The sequence below is a fragment of the Sander vitreus genome, chromosome 23 (assembly GCF_031162955.1).
Source record: "Sander vitreus isolate 19-12246 chromosome 23, sanVit1, whole genome shotgun sequence".
Lineage (NCBI taxonomy): Eukaryota > Metazoa > Chordata > Actinopteri > Perciformes > Percidae > Sander > Sander vitreus.
In genome coordinates, this window is record NC_135877.1 from 23,314,295 (window position 1) to 23,327,163 (window position 12,869).

Below are 12,869 nucleotides of genomic sequence, written 5' to 3' on the forward strand. Positions count from 1 at the left end.
GTGTGGTCTAGACCTACTCTATCATTTACAGATACAACAATTCCCCTCCAAACAACTCTCTACAACCCTTCTGAAGCAAGTCATCCAGCGGAGATATACCGGCGGGTAAACACAGACCTCTGGGAACTGGCGCTGCTCATCTAGCCTGGGGAAACCCTGAGGAACTAACGGCAAATTTGAGATTTGCTCTGCAAGTCAGTCTGGCCAAGAGCCCATTCAAGCCCATTTCCAATTTTTCCAAATCGAGGCACCAATCACAACCGTTGAGGCGGGCTTTACACAATGACGATAGTGCAGCCACAGCGAGCAGCTTTTTGTTTACATTCAACATGACGGCCACCGAAGCGCAGCAACCCGTTGATGCCGCTGTAGCTGCTACGTCACCCAGATCGTTGGTCTGATTGGTTGAAGGACTATCCAATTGCACCCAGAGGCATTTGAGCGGCGTCCGTTGGTGACGCCCCTTTGAAAATGGGCCGTGAATGAAGCTTGCCCAGACCCACTCTCATTTACAGCTGAGAAGGGTCTGGGGTCAACCAGGCTACCGCTCATCTGCATGTACGGCAGAACAGAAAATCTGCAGACTTTCCTTTTAAGGTACCAGCTAGCGCTAGATAACCAGCTAGCTTCGTTGGAAGAATGCTGAACAAGACATTTGAAGGCAACCAAAATGTTCCAGTTAACTTTGATGAAGTGAAAACAGTGAAATGGTTATCCGTGAAAACACGGACAACACCCAAAAACAAGTTCAGATCTGTTTTAATACCCACAGTGCCGTGGGTAGCATTCCTAAGCCTGCAATTAAAATGTCTGTGCATTATGAACAGGGCCTTTACGTGACAACAAGATGGGTTTTCAACTCAAACATTGTGAAGAAACCGTTTAAATTCAAAGTTTGTACTGTCACCTACCTTGTCTCGATCCTGCCGGTAGCTAGCTCAACCTGCTAGCTACACAGCGGCGTCCGGGATGAGGGGGTTCAGCCAGGTTTCGGTGATAATCATCCCGCAGCAGTTCGGTGTGTAGTTGTTCGTTGCTATGCTGAGTTCCAGCTCATCCATTTTGTGCGTAATGGATCTGGCGTCGATGAGTAGGAGGCTTGGCAGTGGAGGTCTATGTGGTAGTTTCCTTAGCCGGGCTAGCAGACCCGACCAGCATCCTCGCTTCTGCTTTCTCTCCCGTCGGGAAACAGTAGTGTGCAGATCGGAGCGTAGTGTGTGAAGAGTGAAGATCGGAGGTGGTCACAAAGTCCTCAAAGGCTCATTCTGAGCCAGGAAATACCCTGCATTGGCTTCACTCTTCAGAACTGGAAGCTCCGTCCATTATTTTTACAGTCTATGCCAGCAACCGAACCTTGAGTCCAGGTTGAATTCCAGCCTTCAGTGTTTGTTTCGACTATAGCTGGTGAGCTCAGGAAGCTAACGCCGAGATCTTCCACCATCATGTAGGTGTCGTCTGTCAGATACCGTTAACTTTAACAATGTCATTCACACAGTAAGTGGTCAAATCTACATTTACAACCAGTTAATACTTCTTTTGAATGATAAGGTTGTTATTAAGATTACGTTGAGTGATGTTACGTAGCCTTCTGTCCAAGCTATCTACAACATCTTAATTATGGGACACAATAAATCATAGCTAAGTCTGTTATTTGAAACATAATATAATGACATACATCCAGTTTTTTTATGTTATGTAGCATTCTGTCCAAGCTAAATTTGTCCAGAAGAGTTTAGCCCAAGTATATCACATGCATATCAACCTAAATAACCTTTTAAACGTTACAACTGTCAATTGGGATCTTTTGTATTCTGAGCCGTGAACTATCCTTTTAGTCTGAAGCAAACGTTAGCTCCTGAAGCTAACATACACAGCTTTTAGTACAGGGGTGATGTATTAAATTCCATGATGATTCGTAAGCATGTAGTTTGAGTAATATTGGGTAGCATCTCATCCGAGCTAAATTGGTTTAATCAGTTTAGCCTTTAAGTAAGTGTACCACATCCGTGTTAAGCTCTTACTTTTTGGATTCTGGGCTGTAAACTTCCCTTTTCCTTTTCAGTCTGTGGAGCTATCTACGTTAGCTCAGGAAGCTAATGTAGAGAGCTTTTAACATCACATAGGGGTCAGTTGGATATCGTTAGCTTTGGCAATTTCAGGCACGACTTACTGGTAGTCTGTCATCAATATGGTAAGTAAATCTATACCTAACATCAACGACCGTGACGCCAGTTTAGAATATCATAATTAACCAAACTTTTTAAGTAATATGTAGCAGCTTGCACTGGCCAATTTGTCCACTTTTTAATAAAGTAAGCACACTAAAGAAGTAAAGTTATACCTCTGAATAGGACACTTTAAAATACTAAGCCTGTCCTTTTTAGTCGGTGAAACTAATGTTAGCTCAGAGAGCTAACGCAGAGAGCTTTTAGCAGTGTTGGTTGCCAGTTGGATATCGTTATCTTTAGCGGTTCCTAATATATTAGAACTTATAAAGTTCTGCGTTGAGTCAGTGATATCGGGACCATACCTGCCAACATTTGGTTTTCAAAATCCGGGAGATTTGTGCAGGGGCATGGGGGGGGGTAGTGCTGTTAAGTGTACTGTAAGACCTGCTGTTATTTATTTATTTTTTTAAAGATTGTTTTTGGGGCTTTTCCGCCTTTAATCAATAGGACAGCTAGGTGAGAGGGGAGAGAGAGGGGGAAGAGATGCAGGAATTCATCACAGGTCAGACTCGAACCCTGGACCTCTGCGTCGAGGCATAAACCTCTCAGTATATGTGCATTAAAATCAGTGCAACCTTACAAATAGCATGGAGGTTGTCGATACGACTAGTTAGGATGCATGTAAATTGTTGCGCCTAACACTGTTGAAATGTGCAGCTATATTTCCATTTCTTTGCGGGAACACAGTCTTCTAATACTTTATTTTCTTAACTTTCTTATATTTAGAGAATGTGTGACATGCACCTACAACACCAAAACAAATTTGGTGTTTTAAGCCCCCAACGTCACCTTCCAGGCAGCGCGGCAATGGTTATGTTTAGGGTTAGTTGCCTGGAAGGCGACGTTGGGGGCTTAAAACACCATCGAGCAACAAATTCCTTGTATGTGTAAAAAACGTACTTGGCAATAAAGCTTTTTTTGATTCTGATTCACCTGCCATCGCTCACTTTCGGGTCTGAACTTTCCGTGATGCTTGCGCAGAGATCAACTGGGTTATAGGTTGCCAGGTTGAGGTAACAAATGGGTTGAACATTGTATTTGGTGTGTGGCTTGTGTGAATAGGATGCATTTCATACAGGATCTGGCAACTGGTCAACATTAGACAAACGCATTGGTCCGATTATTTATAAAGGAGTTTGGGCCATGCAAATTACGGGAGTTTCCCGGGAGGGAGGGGTCCAAGAGGTAGGGCTAAAAAACGGGAGAAACCCAGGAAAAACGGGAGTGTTGGCAGGTATGATCAGGACTCTGATTAGACTTGAATGTGAGTCAAGGATTCACAACACTTGGTAGACATCGGAAGTTCTTTGCAAGATCGTCGTTTCCGTTCATAACGTGTAGATGTTTAGAATATAATGATATAATAGTTTATGGTGCTAACAGATTTTAGAGGTATTGCCTGGCTCAAGGACTGTTATCCAGATTATGTGTTTGGTCAATTTTTTGCTTTTGTTTCAGTCTGAATCGGCACAAACACCAACTGACGTGTGTCAGTCGGTGTTTGAACACTTTCGCAGTTCCATCACCCAAACGACAGCCATCCTTCACTCTCTCTTACTTTAGTGCATTTCAAAACAATCTGCTTTTGATCACACAGCGAGTCTCATTTTGGTTTTGAATGTGCTGCTCAGGTAATGTCCATTCACAGCCTGTGACCGCCACAGGACGGACTCCCAGTTTAGATTAGTTTGGTTTAGACTGAAGTGGAGATGATGAGGTCCAGTATGCAGTCAGGGAACAGAAATGGAAAATGCTAAATGACCTAAAAGCTTACAGAAGGATCGGCCATTTAATCAACTTCTCAAACACCCATCAATCCATCTACCAACCTTCACAACTTTGTCTTTTAAAATGTTAACAACCACATTATCATTTCTAAATGCTATCTACTAGATGTTAATTATGGGACACAATAAATCATAGTTTAGTCTTTTTTCATTGAGACATACACACAGTTTTTATTTGGGATTTAATTCCATTTTCTTTTCTCTAAATGAAACTCTGAGGCTACATCTCCAGCGCTACGTTTTGGTTTTTAAGTGTTTGAGTTTTGAGCCAAAAGTGATCTCGATGCACCAAGAGTTTTTATCTCCAGTAGAAGAACTAATATCTGTTTAAACTAACACGCCCAAACCTCATATCTCATCATCATGTGGTATACTGGACATAAACAGGAGGCAGAGTGGAGACTCCACCCCCTGCTCGTAGTTACCACGTTAACGTTACTAGCTTTAAGTCTCGGAGAACAAAGTGCCGTGACCGATAAGACCCAATCAGGAGGAGAAACGTTGGCGTCAGTGTCGATGTTGCCGAAGGTCTCCGGTTTAGGGGCTCGGAAACACCAGAGCAGGGGGAATGAGAGGAGGAACACCAGAGCAGGGGGAATGAGAGGGGGGAACGCCAGAGCAGGGGGAATGAGAGGGGGAACGCCAGAGCAGGGGGGAATGAGAGGGGGGAACGCCAGAGCAGGGGGGAATGAGAGGGGGAACGCCAGAGCAGGGGGGAATGAGAGGGGGAACGCCAGAGCAGGGGGAATGAGAGGGGGGAACGCCAGAGCAGGGGGAATGAGAGGGGGGAACACCAGAGCAGGGGGAATGAGAGGGGGGAACACCAGAGCAGGGGGAATGAGAGGGGGGAAACACCAGAGCAGGGGGAATGAGAGGGGGGAAACACCAGAGCAGGGGGATTGTCAGAGCAGGGGGGAATGAGAGGGGGGAACACCAGAGCAGGGGGAATGAGAGGGGGGAAACACCAGAGAGGGGGGATTGTCAGAGCAGGGGGGAATGAGAGGGGGAACGCCAGAGCAGGGGGAATGAGAGGGGGAAACACCAGAGCAGGGGGAATGAGAGGGGGGAACACCAGAGCAGGGGGAATGAGAGGAGGAACACCAGAGCAGGGGGAATGAGAGGAGGAACACCAGAGCAGGGGGAATGAGAGGGGGAACACCAGAGCAGGGGGAATGAGAGGGGGAACGTAGCAGAAGATATTCTTGTTTAAACCAAAACGTAGCAGTGGAGATGTAGCCTGAATGAACATTAGATCTTTTTAGGAAACTTGAGGCAGAAAAGATGAAAGTTTTGTAAGCAATGGAATTTGCGTTAATGCATTTCTGAAGTAAGACAAGGTATTGTAATATTATGTACTGAACTATTAATGAGACTTTAATGAAGTTAAATATCAGGATCAAATGTTTTTTCAGTGCTTTGGAAGTTTGGTTGCATGTTTCCATCTACAGTCAGCGTTAACAAAATGGGTTGGTACATCAACTCAACAGTTAGGACGTTTTCACACCTGGAGTTCGTCTGCTTTGGTCCAAATCAGTTGGTGAGTTTGTAAACTTGGAGCGATTTGCCCTCGGTTTGGTTTGGTTTCACACCTGGAAAAATCCAAGTGTACCAAAATGCACCATTACAAATCACGCAAGAACATCCACTCCTCTTATTGGTCGGATGTGTCTGGGGGCGGGAGCAAGAAAGTAAATACAGGAAGAAGGTCTTGTGTTCTGGACTTGCTAAGCACACCTGACTACAGGAGACATCAGCTCAGACTGCTGGACACACCTGACTACAGGAGACATCAGCTCAGACTGCTGAACACACCTGACTACAGGAGACATTAGCTCAGACTGCTGAACACACCTGACTACAGGAGACATTAGCTCAGACTGCTGAACACACCTGACTACAGGAGACACCAGCTCAGACTGCTGCCACACCTGACTACAGGAGACATCAGCTCAGACTGCTGGACACACCTGACTACAGGAGACATCAGCTCAGACTGCTAGACACACCTGACTACAGGACATCAGCTCAGACTGCTGGACACACCTGACTACAGGAGACATCAGCTCAGACTGCTGGACACACCTGACTACAGGAGACATCAGCTCAGACTGCTGAACACACCTGACTACAGGAGACATCTAGCTCAGACTGCTGGACACACCTGACTACAGGAGACACTCAGCTCAGACTGCTGAACACACCTGACTACAGGAGACATCAGCTCAGACTGCTGAACACACCTGACTACAGGAGACATTAGCTCAGACTGCTGAACACACCTGACTACAGGAGACACCAGCTCAGACCGCTGCCACACCTGACTACAGGAGACATCAGCTCAGACTGCTGAACACACCTGACTACAGGAGACATCAGCTCAGACTGCTGGACACACCTGACTACAGGAGACATCAGCTCAGACTGCTGGACACACCTGACTACAGGAGACATCAGCTCAGACTGCTGAACACACCTGACTACAGGAGACATCAGCTCAGACTGCCGGACACACCTGACTACAGGAGACACTAGCTCAGACTGCTGGACACACCTGACTACAGGAGACATCAGCTCAGACTGCTGGACACACCTGACTACAGGAGACATCAGCTCAGACTGCTGAACACACCTGACTACAGGAGACATCAGCTCAGACTGCTGGACACACCTGACTACAGGAGACATCAGCTCAGACTGCTGAACACACCTGACTACAGGAGACATCAGCTCAGACTGCTGAACACACCTGACTACAGGAGACACTCAGCTCAGACTGCTGGACACACCTGACTACAGGAGACATCAGCTCAGACTGGAGGAGTGTGTATAGTTGGTGGGTTCGAGTACAGATCACGTTCTCACCACAAACAAACTGCTCCAGAGTTTGATTGAAAGCGTACCGAGACCACCTCTTCAAGCAGGTCTCCGTACGCTTGTCTGGTCCACTTTCGGTGCGCACCTGAGTGTGAATGTCGCGTTCTCGCCTGCCCAAACGAACTCTAGTGCGATTCAACCAAACTAAACGAGGCAGGTGTGAAAGCGCCCTTAGCTAGGGAGACAATATAAATACTCAGCTAAAAGTCATCCAAACTGTGTGTAACTGTGAGGTTCGCCATGTTATCATGAATGCAGTTTAAGTTGTCCGTGACTCAGGAGGGTTTGAAATGAAAAAGAAAAAGTTGTACATTGCAGAATGGCAATGCTTATTGTCTTGACGTGAAGGTAGGTGATCATTTTGATCTCTTAATTGCACCGATTGAATCAAGGTGAGAATGTAATTGTCTTAAATTCCACATCCATCACTGAAATCTCAAAACTAAACAGAACATGGTGCTTACAAGCTCTTAAATACTCACATAGGCTACGTTCACAATGCAAGTCTTGATGCTTAATTCAGATTTTTTTTTGCTCAGATCTGATTTTTTGTTTGGCTGCACATGACCTTTTAAAATGTGGCTTATATCAGATTCCAGCGTGAAGTGACTCGCATGATCAACAGACCAATAACAACGACATCAGACGCAGCACGCTGCTGACCTAAAGGTAGGGAGGTTATGGAGGAAGTCAGCATTTACAACATGTTTGTGTAATGGCAGCCGCAACATTAATGAGCAGGAGCTGAGGAGGATGAAGAGAGTGCTCGATTCTTCTAGTTTTGGTTGAAGTATCTCCCCAGACACTAATTCGGTCTAACACCTCCCTCTCCCTCCAGTGACCTGCTCCATCACTGGTCCTAGTCAAGTTTTTAATGTTACCGTCTGTGTCTAGGGCTAACTCCCGCAGGCACGTAATTGTGACAAATGTCAGCGTAGATTGACGTAAAAGTCGCATCAAATCCTCCTTGGTTGTTCACACTGCGCCCACATTGAAAACAAATCAGACCTGGGTCTGATTCAGGACCACATATAGAAGTGGTCTCAATCTGATTTGAAAAAATCAGATCTGGGCAAGATTTGAGTGTTCTGAAGAAGTCTGAGCTGGTCACTTGACCCCAAAAAAAACCTGATTTGGGCCACTTTTGCCTGCAGTCTGAACGTAGCCTAAGATACCACCAACGTTAAGTCTGTGAGCAGCAGGTTGTCTTTACGTTTTGGGTTAAATGTCCGAAGGTTTTAACTGTAAAGTATAGAACTTGATGTGTATCTTTCCTGATGCAGGAATCATTACTTAAGCCAATTAAATTAATTGATATGATGAGCTAGAAAGATTTTACCAATAGGAAGCTGCTCGTGACTTTAAGAAGTTTAGGAGAACTTAAATACTGCACAAAGACCGAATAAAGTTATACGATAAAAACTGCTACCAACAGGATGATGCTGTGCAGAATTATTGGTAAATATTGGGAGTTTTTGCCGGTAAAAAGTCTGTCGCTAGTTTCTCACAGACCTCATAGTTTACAGACCGGTCTAATATACATATATACATATATATGTGTGTACATATACGTTCTATGTTATACGTGGATGTGTACAATATAGTTTTATCTTAAGCACCGCTGGGAGGGGCACTCGTAATTCTTTTGGATTCCTTGTAATATAATGACGATAAAGGCTTTTTATCATACTTAGATCTTTGTGATACCAGCCTTAAGGATCAATGTACAGTCTGTTCAGATTACATTAGATTCTTGTCTTTGTGCAGAGTACAAGTACAAAGACAACGAAATGCAGTTTGCGTCCAACCAGAAGTGCAAAAAGAGCAGAAAAGTATAGACAGGACAAGAAATATAATGCAGTACAGATAGTAGTATCCAGTTGGTTAACAGAAGGTGGTTTATAGTAATATAAATATAAATATGTGCAGTGTATTAGCAGTTACCTTATAGGAGCAGAATAAATATGGATATGTAATATGAACATGTACAGATATGTGCAATAGTAAGAATAATATAGATGTATGCAGTGTATTGTTATATGAAAAACTGAATAAATATGAGTATGAACCATATAGATAGAGATGTACAGCTGTGTGCAGTGTGGTAACCGTACTATTGTACTAAATGCGAGAGAGACAGTTTTGGAAACCATTTCAAAGGCTTTGTAACTTACAAAATGTAATCTGTTCAATTTCCAGGCATCCCAACCGGCGAGCCCAAGAACATTTGGATCTGCGGTCATTCGCTGGTGTACTGGGCGGAGTCTCGGGCCAAGTCTCCGGAGGTAGGTATGCAGCTGGGCATGGACGCCAGCAAGGTGGCGGTCTGGTGGAAAGGCACCCAGGGCATGACGTGGTCGCAGCTTCTGCCCCAGCTACACCAACTGAAAGTCACCTGGCCCAACCCGGATGTCCTCATCATCCACCTGGGTGGCAACGACCTGAGTACCGACAGCCCCACGGGTCTTCTGGCGTCCGTCAAGAAGGACCTCACGTCCATGCGGAGCATCTTCCCGCAGTGCGTCCTCGTGTGGTCCAACATCCTGCCTCGCAGGGTGTGGCGGCACTCGGCCGACAGCCACGAAGTCGATCTGGTTCGAACCACGGTCAACCGTAGGATTCAAAATGTTATCTCGGAACTCGGCGGTACGTCGCTGACGCACGATAACATCCGGTGCGGCGCAAACACGGGCCTGTACCGGGCCGATGGCGTCCATCTGTCCCCCAAAGGCATCGATGTCTTCAATCTGAACCTGCAGGATTTTCTGGAGAAGTGGGAGATGGAGACGAACTAGAGGAAAGTTGAAAGCTGTAATGATTATTTTTCTGTTTTCTGTTTATTTGTAATGATAGCTAGGAACTTAATCAAGCTCCTAAAACTCCAGCTATAAAGTATCCCGTCTTGTTTGTAGTTTTATTTTAACACGTAGGAACTTCAGGATCAGTTGTTATACATGAAAAACATGTCAGTCTGTCGTGAAACAATAAATTGAGTCTCAACAAATCTGCTGTCTCTCCCTCTTTTCATTTTCATAGTGAACACAATGTTGGTTTTGTGTGTGTGTGTGTGTTGTTGGTTATGGATATTATTATATCATACACGTAAACATACACGCCACTTCCCTGAAGCCAAGTGGCGTGTTATCTGGACGCATTTTGAGCTATCAGCGTGTGTGTCCACGCTGTATACAGCGGACGTAAACATACGTCCACCAAAAAGGTTGGTTTAGGGAAAGAAACATTGGGAAAGGCTTTATTAACACTAGAAAAGGTCAAAACCTCGACGTTGACCAACGTCACACGCCAACAAACAGTTGGGTTTAGGAGGAGAACATCGGGGAAGGCTTTAGTAACAATAAACGGCTATAAACGACCCCGTCTCTCCTGGCTGAAGGTCCTGTGTTTGACCCCTCCACCCCCCCAATGGTAAAATATGGAACAGAATAGGTCTTTGTTGGCGTTGTCACAGGTACGTCATTTAAAGTGCTCTCCAGTAATAGTTATAAAAACATAAAGAGCTAGTGTTACTTAAAAAAGAATAAGTAGAAACGTATATAGCAGCGTACATACACACCCAGTCATTAACACAGTATGAACATACTTCTACAGACATGCATACTCTGGCATTGATCTGTTTTTACCTGTTAGGTTATTATGTTATATGGTATTACATTATTTATTAGATTTCTTGCGTGGAGACATTTTAGTGAAACACGCAGTACACAAGTTATTCCTGAAGGTAAACGATTTAAATAAAACATCTGATCATCATTTAATGCTTTCTATTCGTTTTTTGGTTCAAAATAATAAAATGATGTAGTCTTTTTAACCCTTGTGTTGTCCTCGGGTCAATTTGCCTGTGTGTGTGTGTGTGTGTGTTTCTGTATGTGTTTCTGTATCTGTATGTGTGTGTGTGTTTCTGTATCTGTCTCTGTGTGTGTGTGTGTGTGTGTGTGTTTCTGTGTGTGTTTCTGTATGTGTGTGTCTCTGTGTGTGTGTGTGTGTGTGTGTGTGTATCTGTATGTGTGTGTGTGTGTGTCTCTGTATCTGTGTGTGTGTGTGTATCTGTGTGTGTGTGTCTCTGTATGTGTGTGTGTGTGTGTGTGTGTGTGTCTCTGTATCTGTGTTTGTGTGTGTGTGTCTCTGTATCTGTATGTGTGTGTGTGTGTGTGTGTGTCTCTGTATCTGTGTGTGTGTGTGTGTCTCTGTATCTGTGTGTGTGTGTGTGTCTCTGTATCTGTGTGTGTTTCTGTATCTGTGTGTGTGTGTGTTTCTGTATCTGTGTGTGTGTGTGTGTGTGTCTCTGTATCTGTGTGTGTGTGTGTGTGTGTGTATCTGTTTCTGTATCTGTATGTGTGTGTGTGTGTGTTTCTGTCTCTGTATCTGTATGTGTGTGTGTGTGTATCTGTATCTGTGTGTGTGTGTGTGTGTCTCTGTATCTGTGTGTGTGTGTGTGTGTTTCTGTCTCTGTGTCTGTGTGTGTGTGTGTGTTTCTGTCTCTGTGTGTCTGTGTGTGTCTCTGAAAACAGTTTAGATTAGTGTGTGTGTTGGGGGCTGGGGGGGTAGTTTGTGTTCATCAACATTGAGCATGGAGCCAGTAATTCTCTGTCCTGTGACCGTTCTGTTCTAACGGGACCACCGGCCCGTTCCTGCTTGGAGACTCTTTCTCCTCCGCTGAAGGCTCCCAGCTGGCTCACCTGTTGGGGGAGACCAGGTGAGTTTCTGTTTCCTCAGCAGGTGAAACTCCAGAGGACTCTGAGACTGTGCAGGTGAACTGCTCATCATCATCATCATCATCATCATCATCATCAGGCTGCAGCTCCAGATTATCTTCACGGTGGGTTAATGTGGGATTATTCTCTGGTCTCAAACACACCAAACGTGAGAAAAACTAACAAATATACAGAAATATTTTCCATATAATTACAGGACAAAGTCTGTCTGTCTTCCTCCTCGATGTCTGGGAAGATGTTGCATTTATTTAAGTTACAGACCAGAGAAACTGTTCAACAAATGGACAGAAAACACCTTCAATTGGGTGTTTTTTGGACGATTTTTTCGACGTTCTCGTTGCCTTTCTGGAGACTTTTTTATTCAACATTCAACAAGCTGACATCACACAAGTTTCACTGTTTTTTCGCGCTTTTTTCAACGTTTTTCTCTTAACCCAAAGATTGGTTCCTGTTTATACCAAGAGCACTAATTGGCTCTTACAGCATGTAAACTGTAACGTGACATCATGACTTCACGTGAACATACACGCCACTTTCCTAAAGCCAAGTGGCGTGTTACACATCTGGACACATTTCAGACTGATGTCACTAAGTGGTGTATGTATGACAGGCCAGTCCGTAAGCCATCTACGGATTATTAAGACACATAATCAGTTGTTAACGTGATTATCAACGCCGTTTGGCCTCCATTGACCTACATTATGTGTGAATTATCGCCGTAGTGAGTAGTATGAAAGGACGGAGGTTGGGGGGGGGGGGTGGAGGGGTCAAACACAGGACCTTCACCCAGGAGAGACGGGGTCACGTCCCACGTGTGGCGTTCATAACTTCCCCGATGTTCTCCTCCTAAACCCAACTGTTTGTTGGCGTGTGACGTTGGTCAACGTCGTGGTTTTGACGTTTTTTAGTGTTACTAAAGCCTTTCCCAATGTTTCTTTTTTACACGCGTGTGACGTTCTCGCGACAGCACGCCACGTTCTCGCTGTATACAGCGTAGACATACACGTAGATAGGTCAAAATGCGTCCAGATAACACGCCATTTGGCTTCAGGGAAGTGGCGTGTATGTTTACGCAAAGTCATGATGTCATGTTGCACATTTTGAGCTATCCACGTGTATGTCTACGCTGTATACAGCTGTATACCACCTTTTACCCATCCGCCACCCCAACCAACCTCCCCCCCCCAACCTCCGTCCTTTCATACTACTCACTACGGCGATAATTCACACATAATGTAGGTCAATGG

At 44.8% G+C, this 12,869-nt stretch overlaps 1 protein-coding gene across 3 annotated transcripts in view; it reads left to right on the forward strand.

Annotated features, from left to right (window-relative positions):
* The window catches only part of LOC144512239 (uncharacterized), a 46,264-nt gene extending 36,371 nt beyond the window's left edge, over positions 1-9,893 (forward strand). For 2 of the 3 annotated variants that reach the window (XM_078242858.1, XM_078242859.1), the window contains one exon: positions 9,089-9,893. In XM_078242858.1, coding sequence (XP_078098984.1) covers positions 9,089-9,684 — 596 coding nt within the window. In that variant the 3' untranslated portion in view covers positions 9,685-9,893. Of the gene's footprint in view, positions 1-7,481; positions 7,559-9,088 lie in introns of all 3 variants that reach the window. The other variant, XR_013500972.1, reaches the window with a different exon arrangement.
* The last annotated feature ends 2,976 nt before the right edge of the window (positions 9,894-12,869 follow it).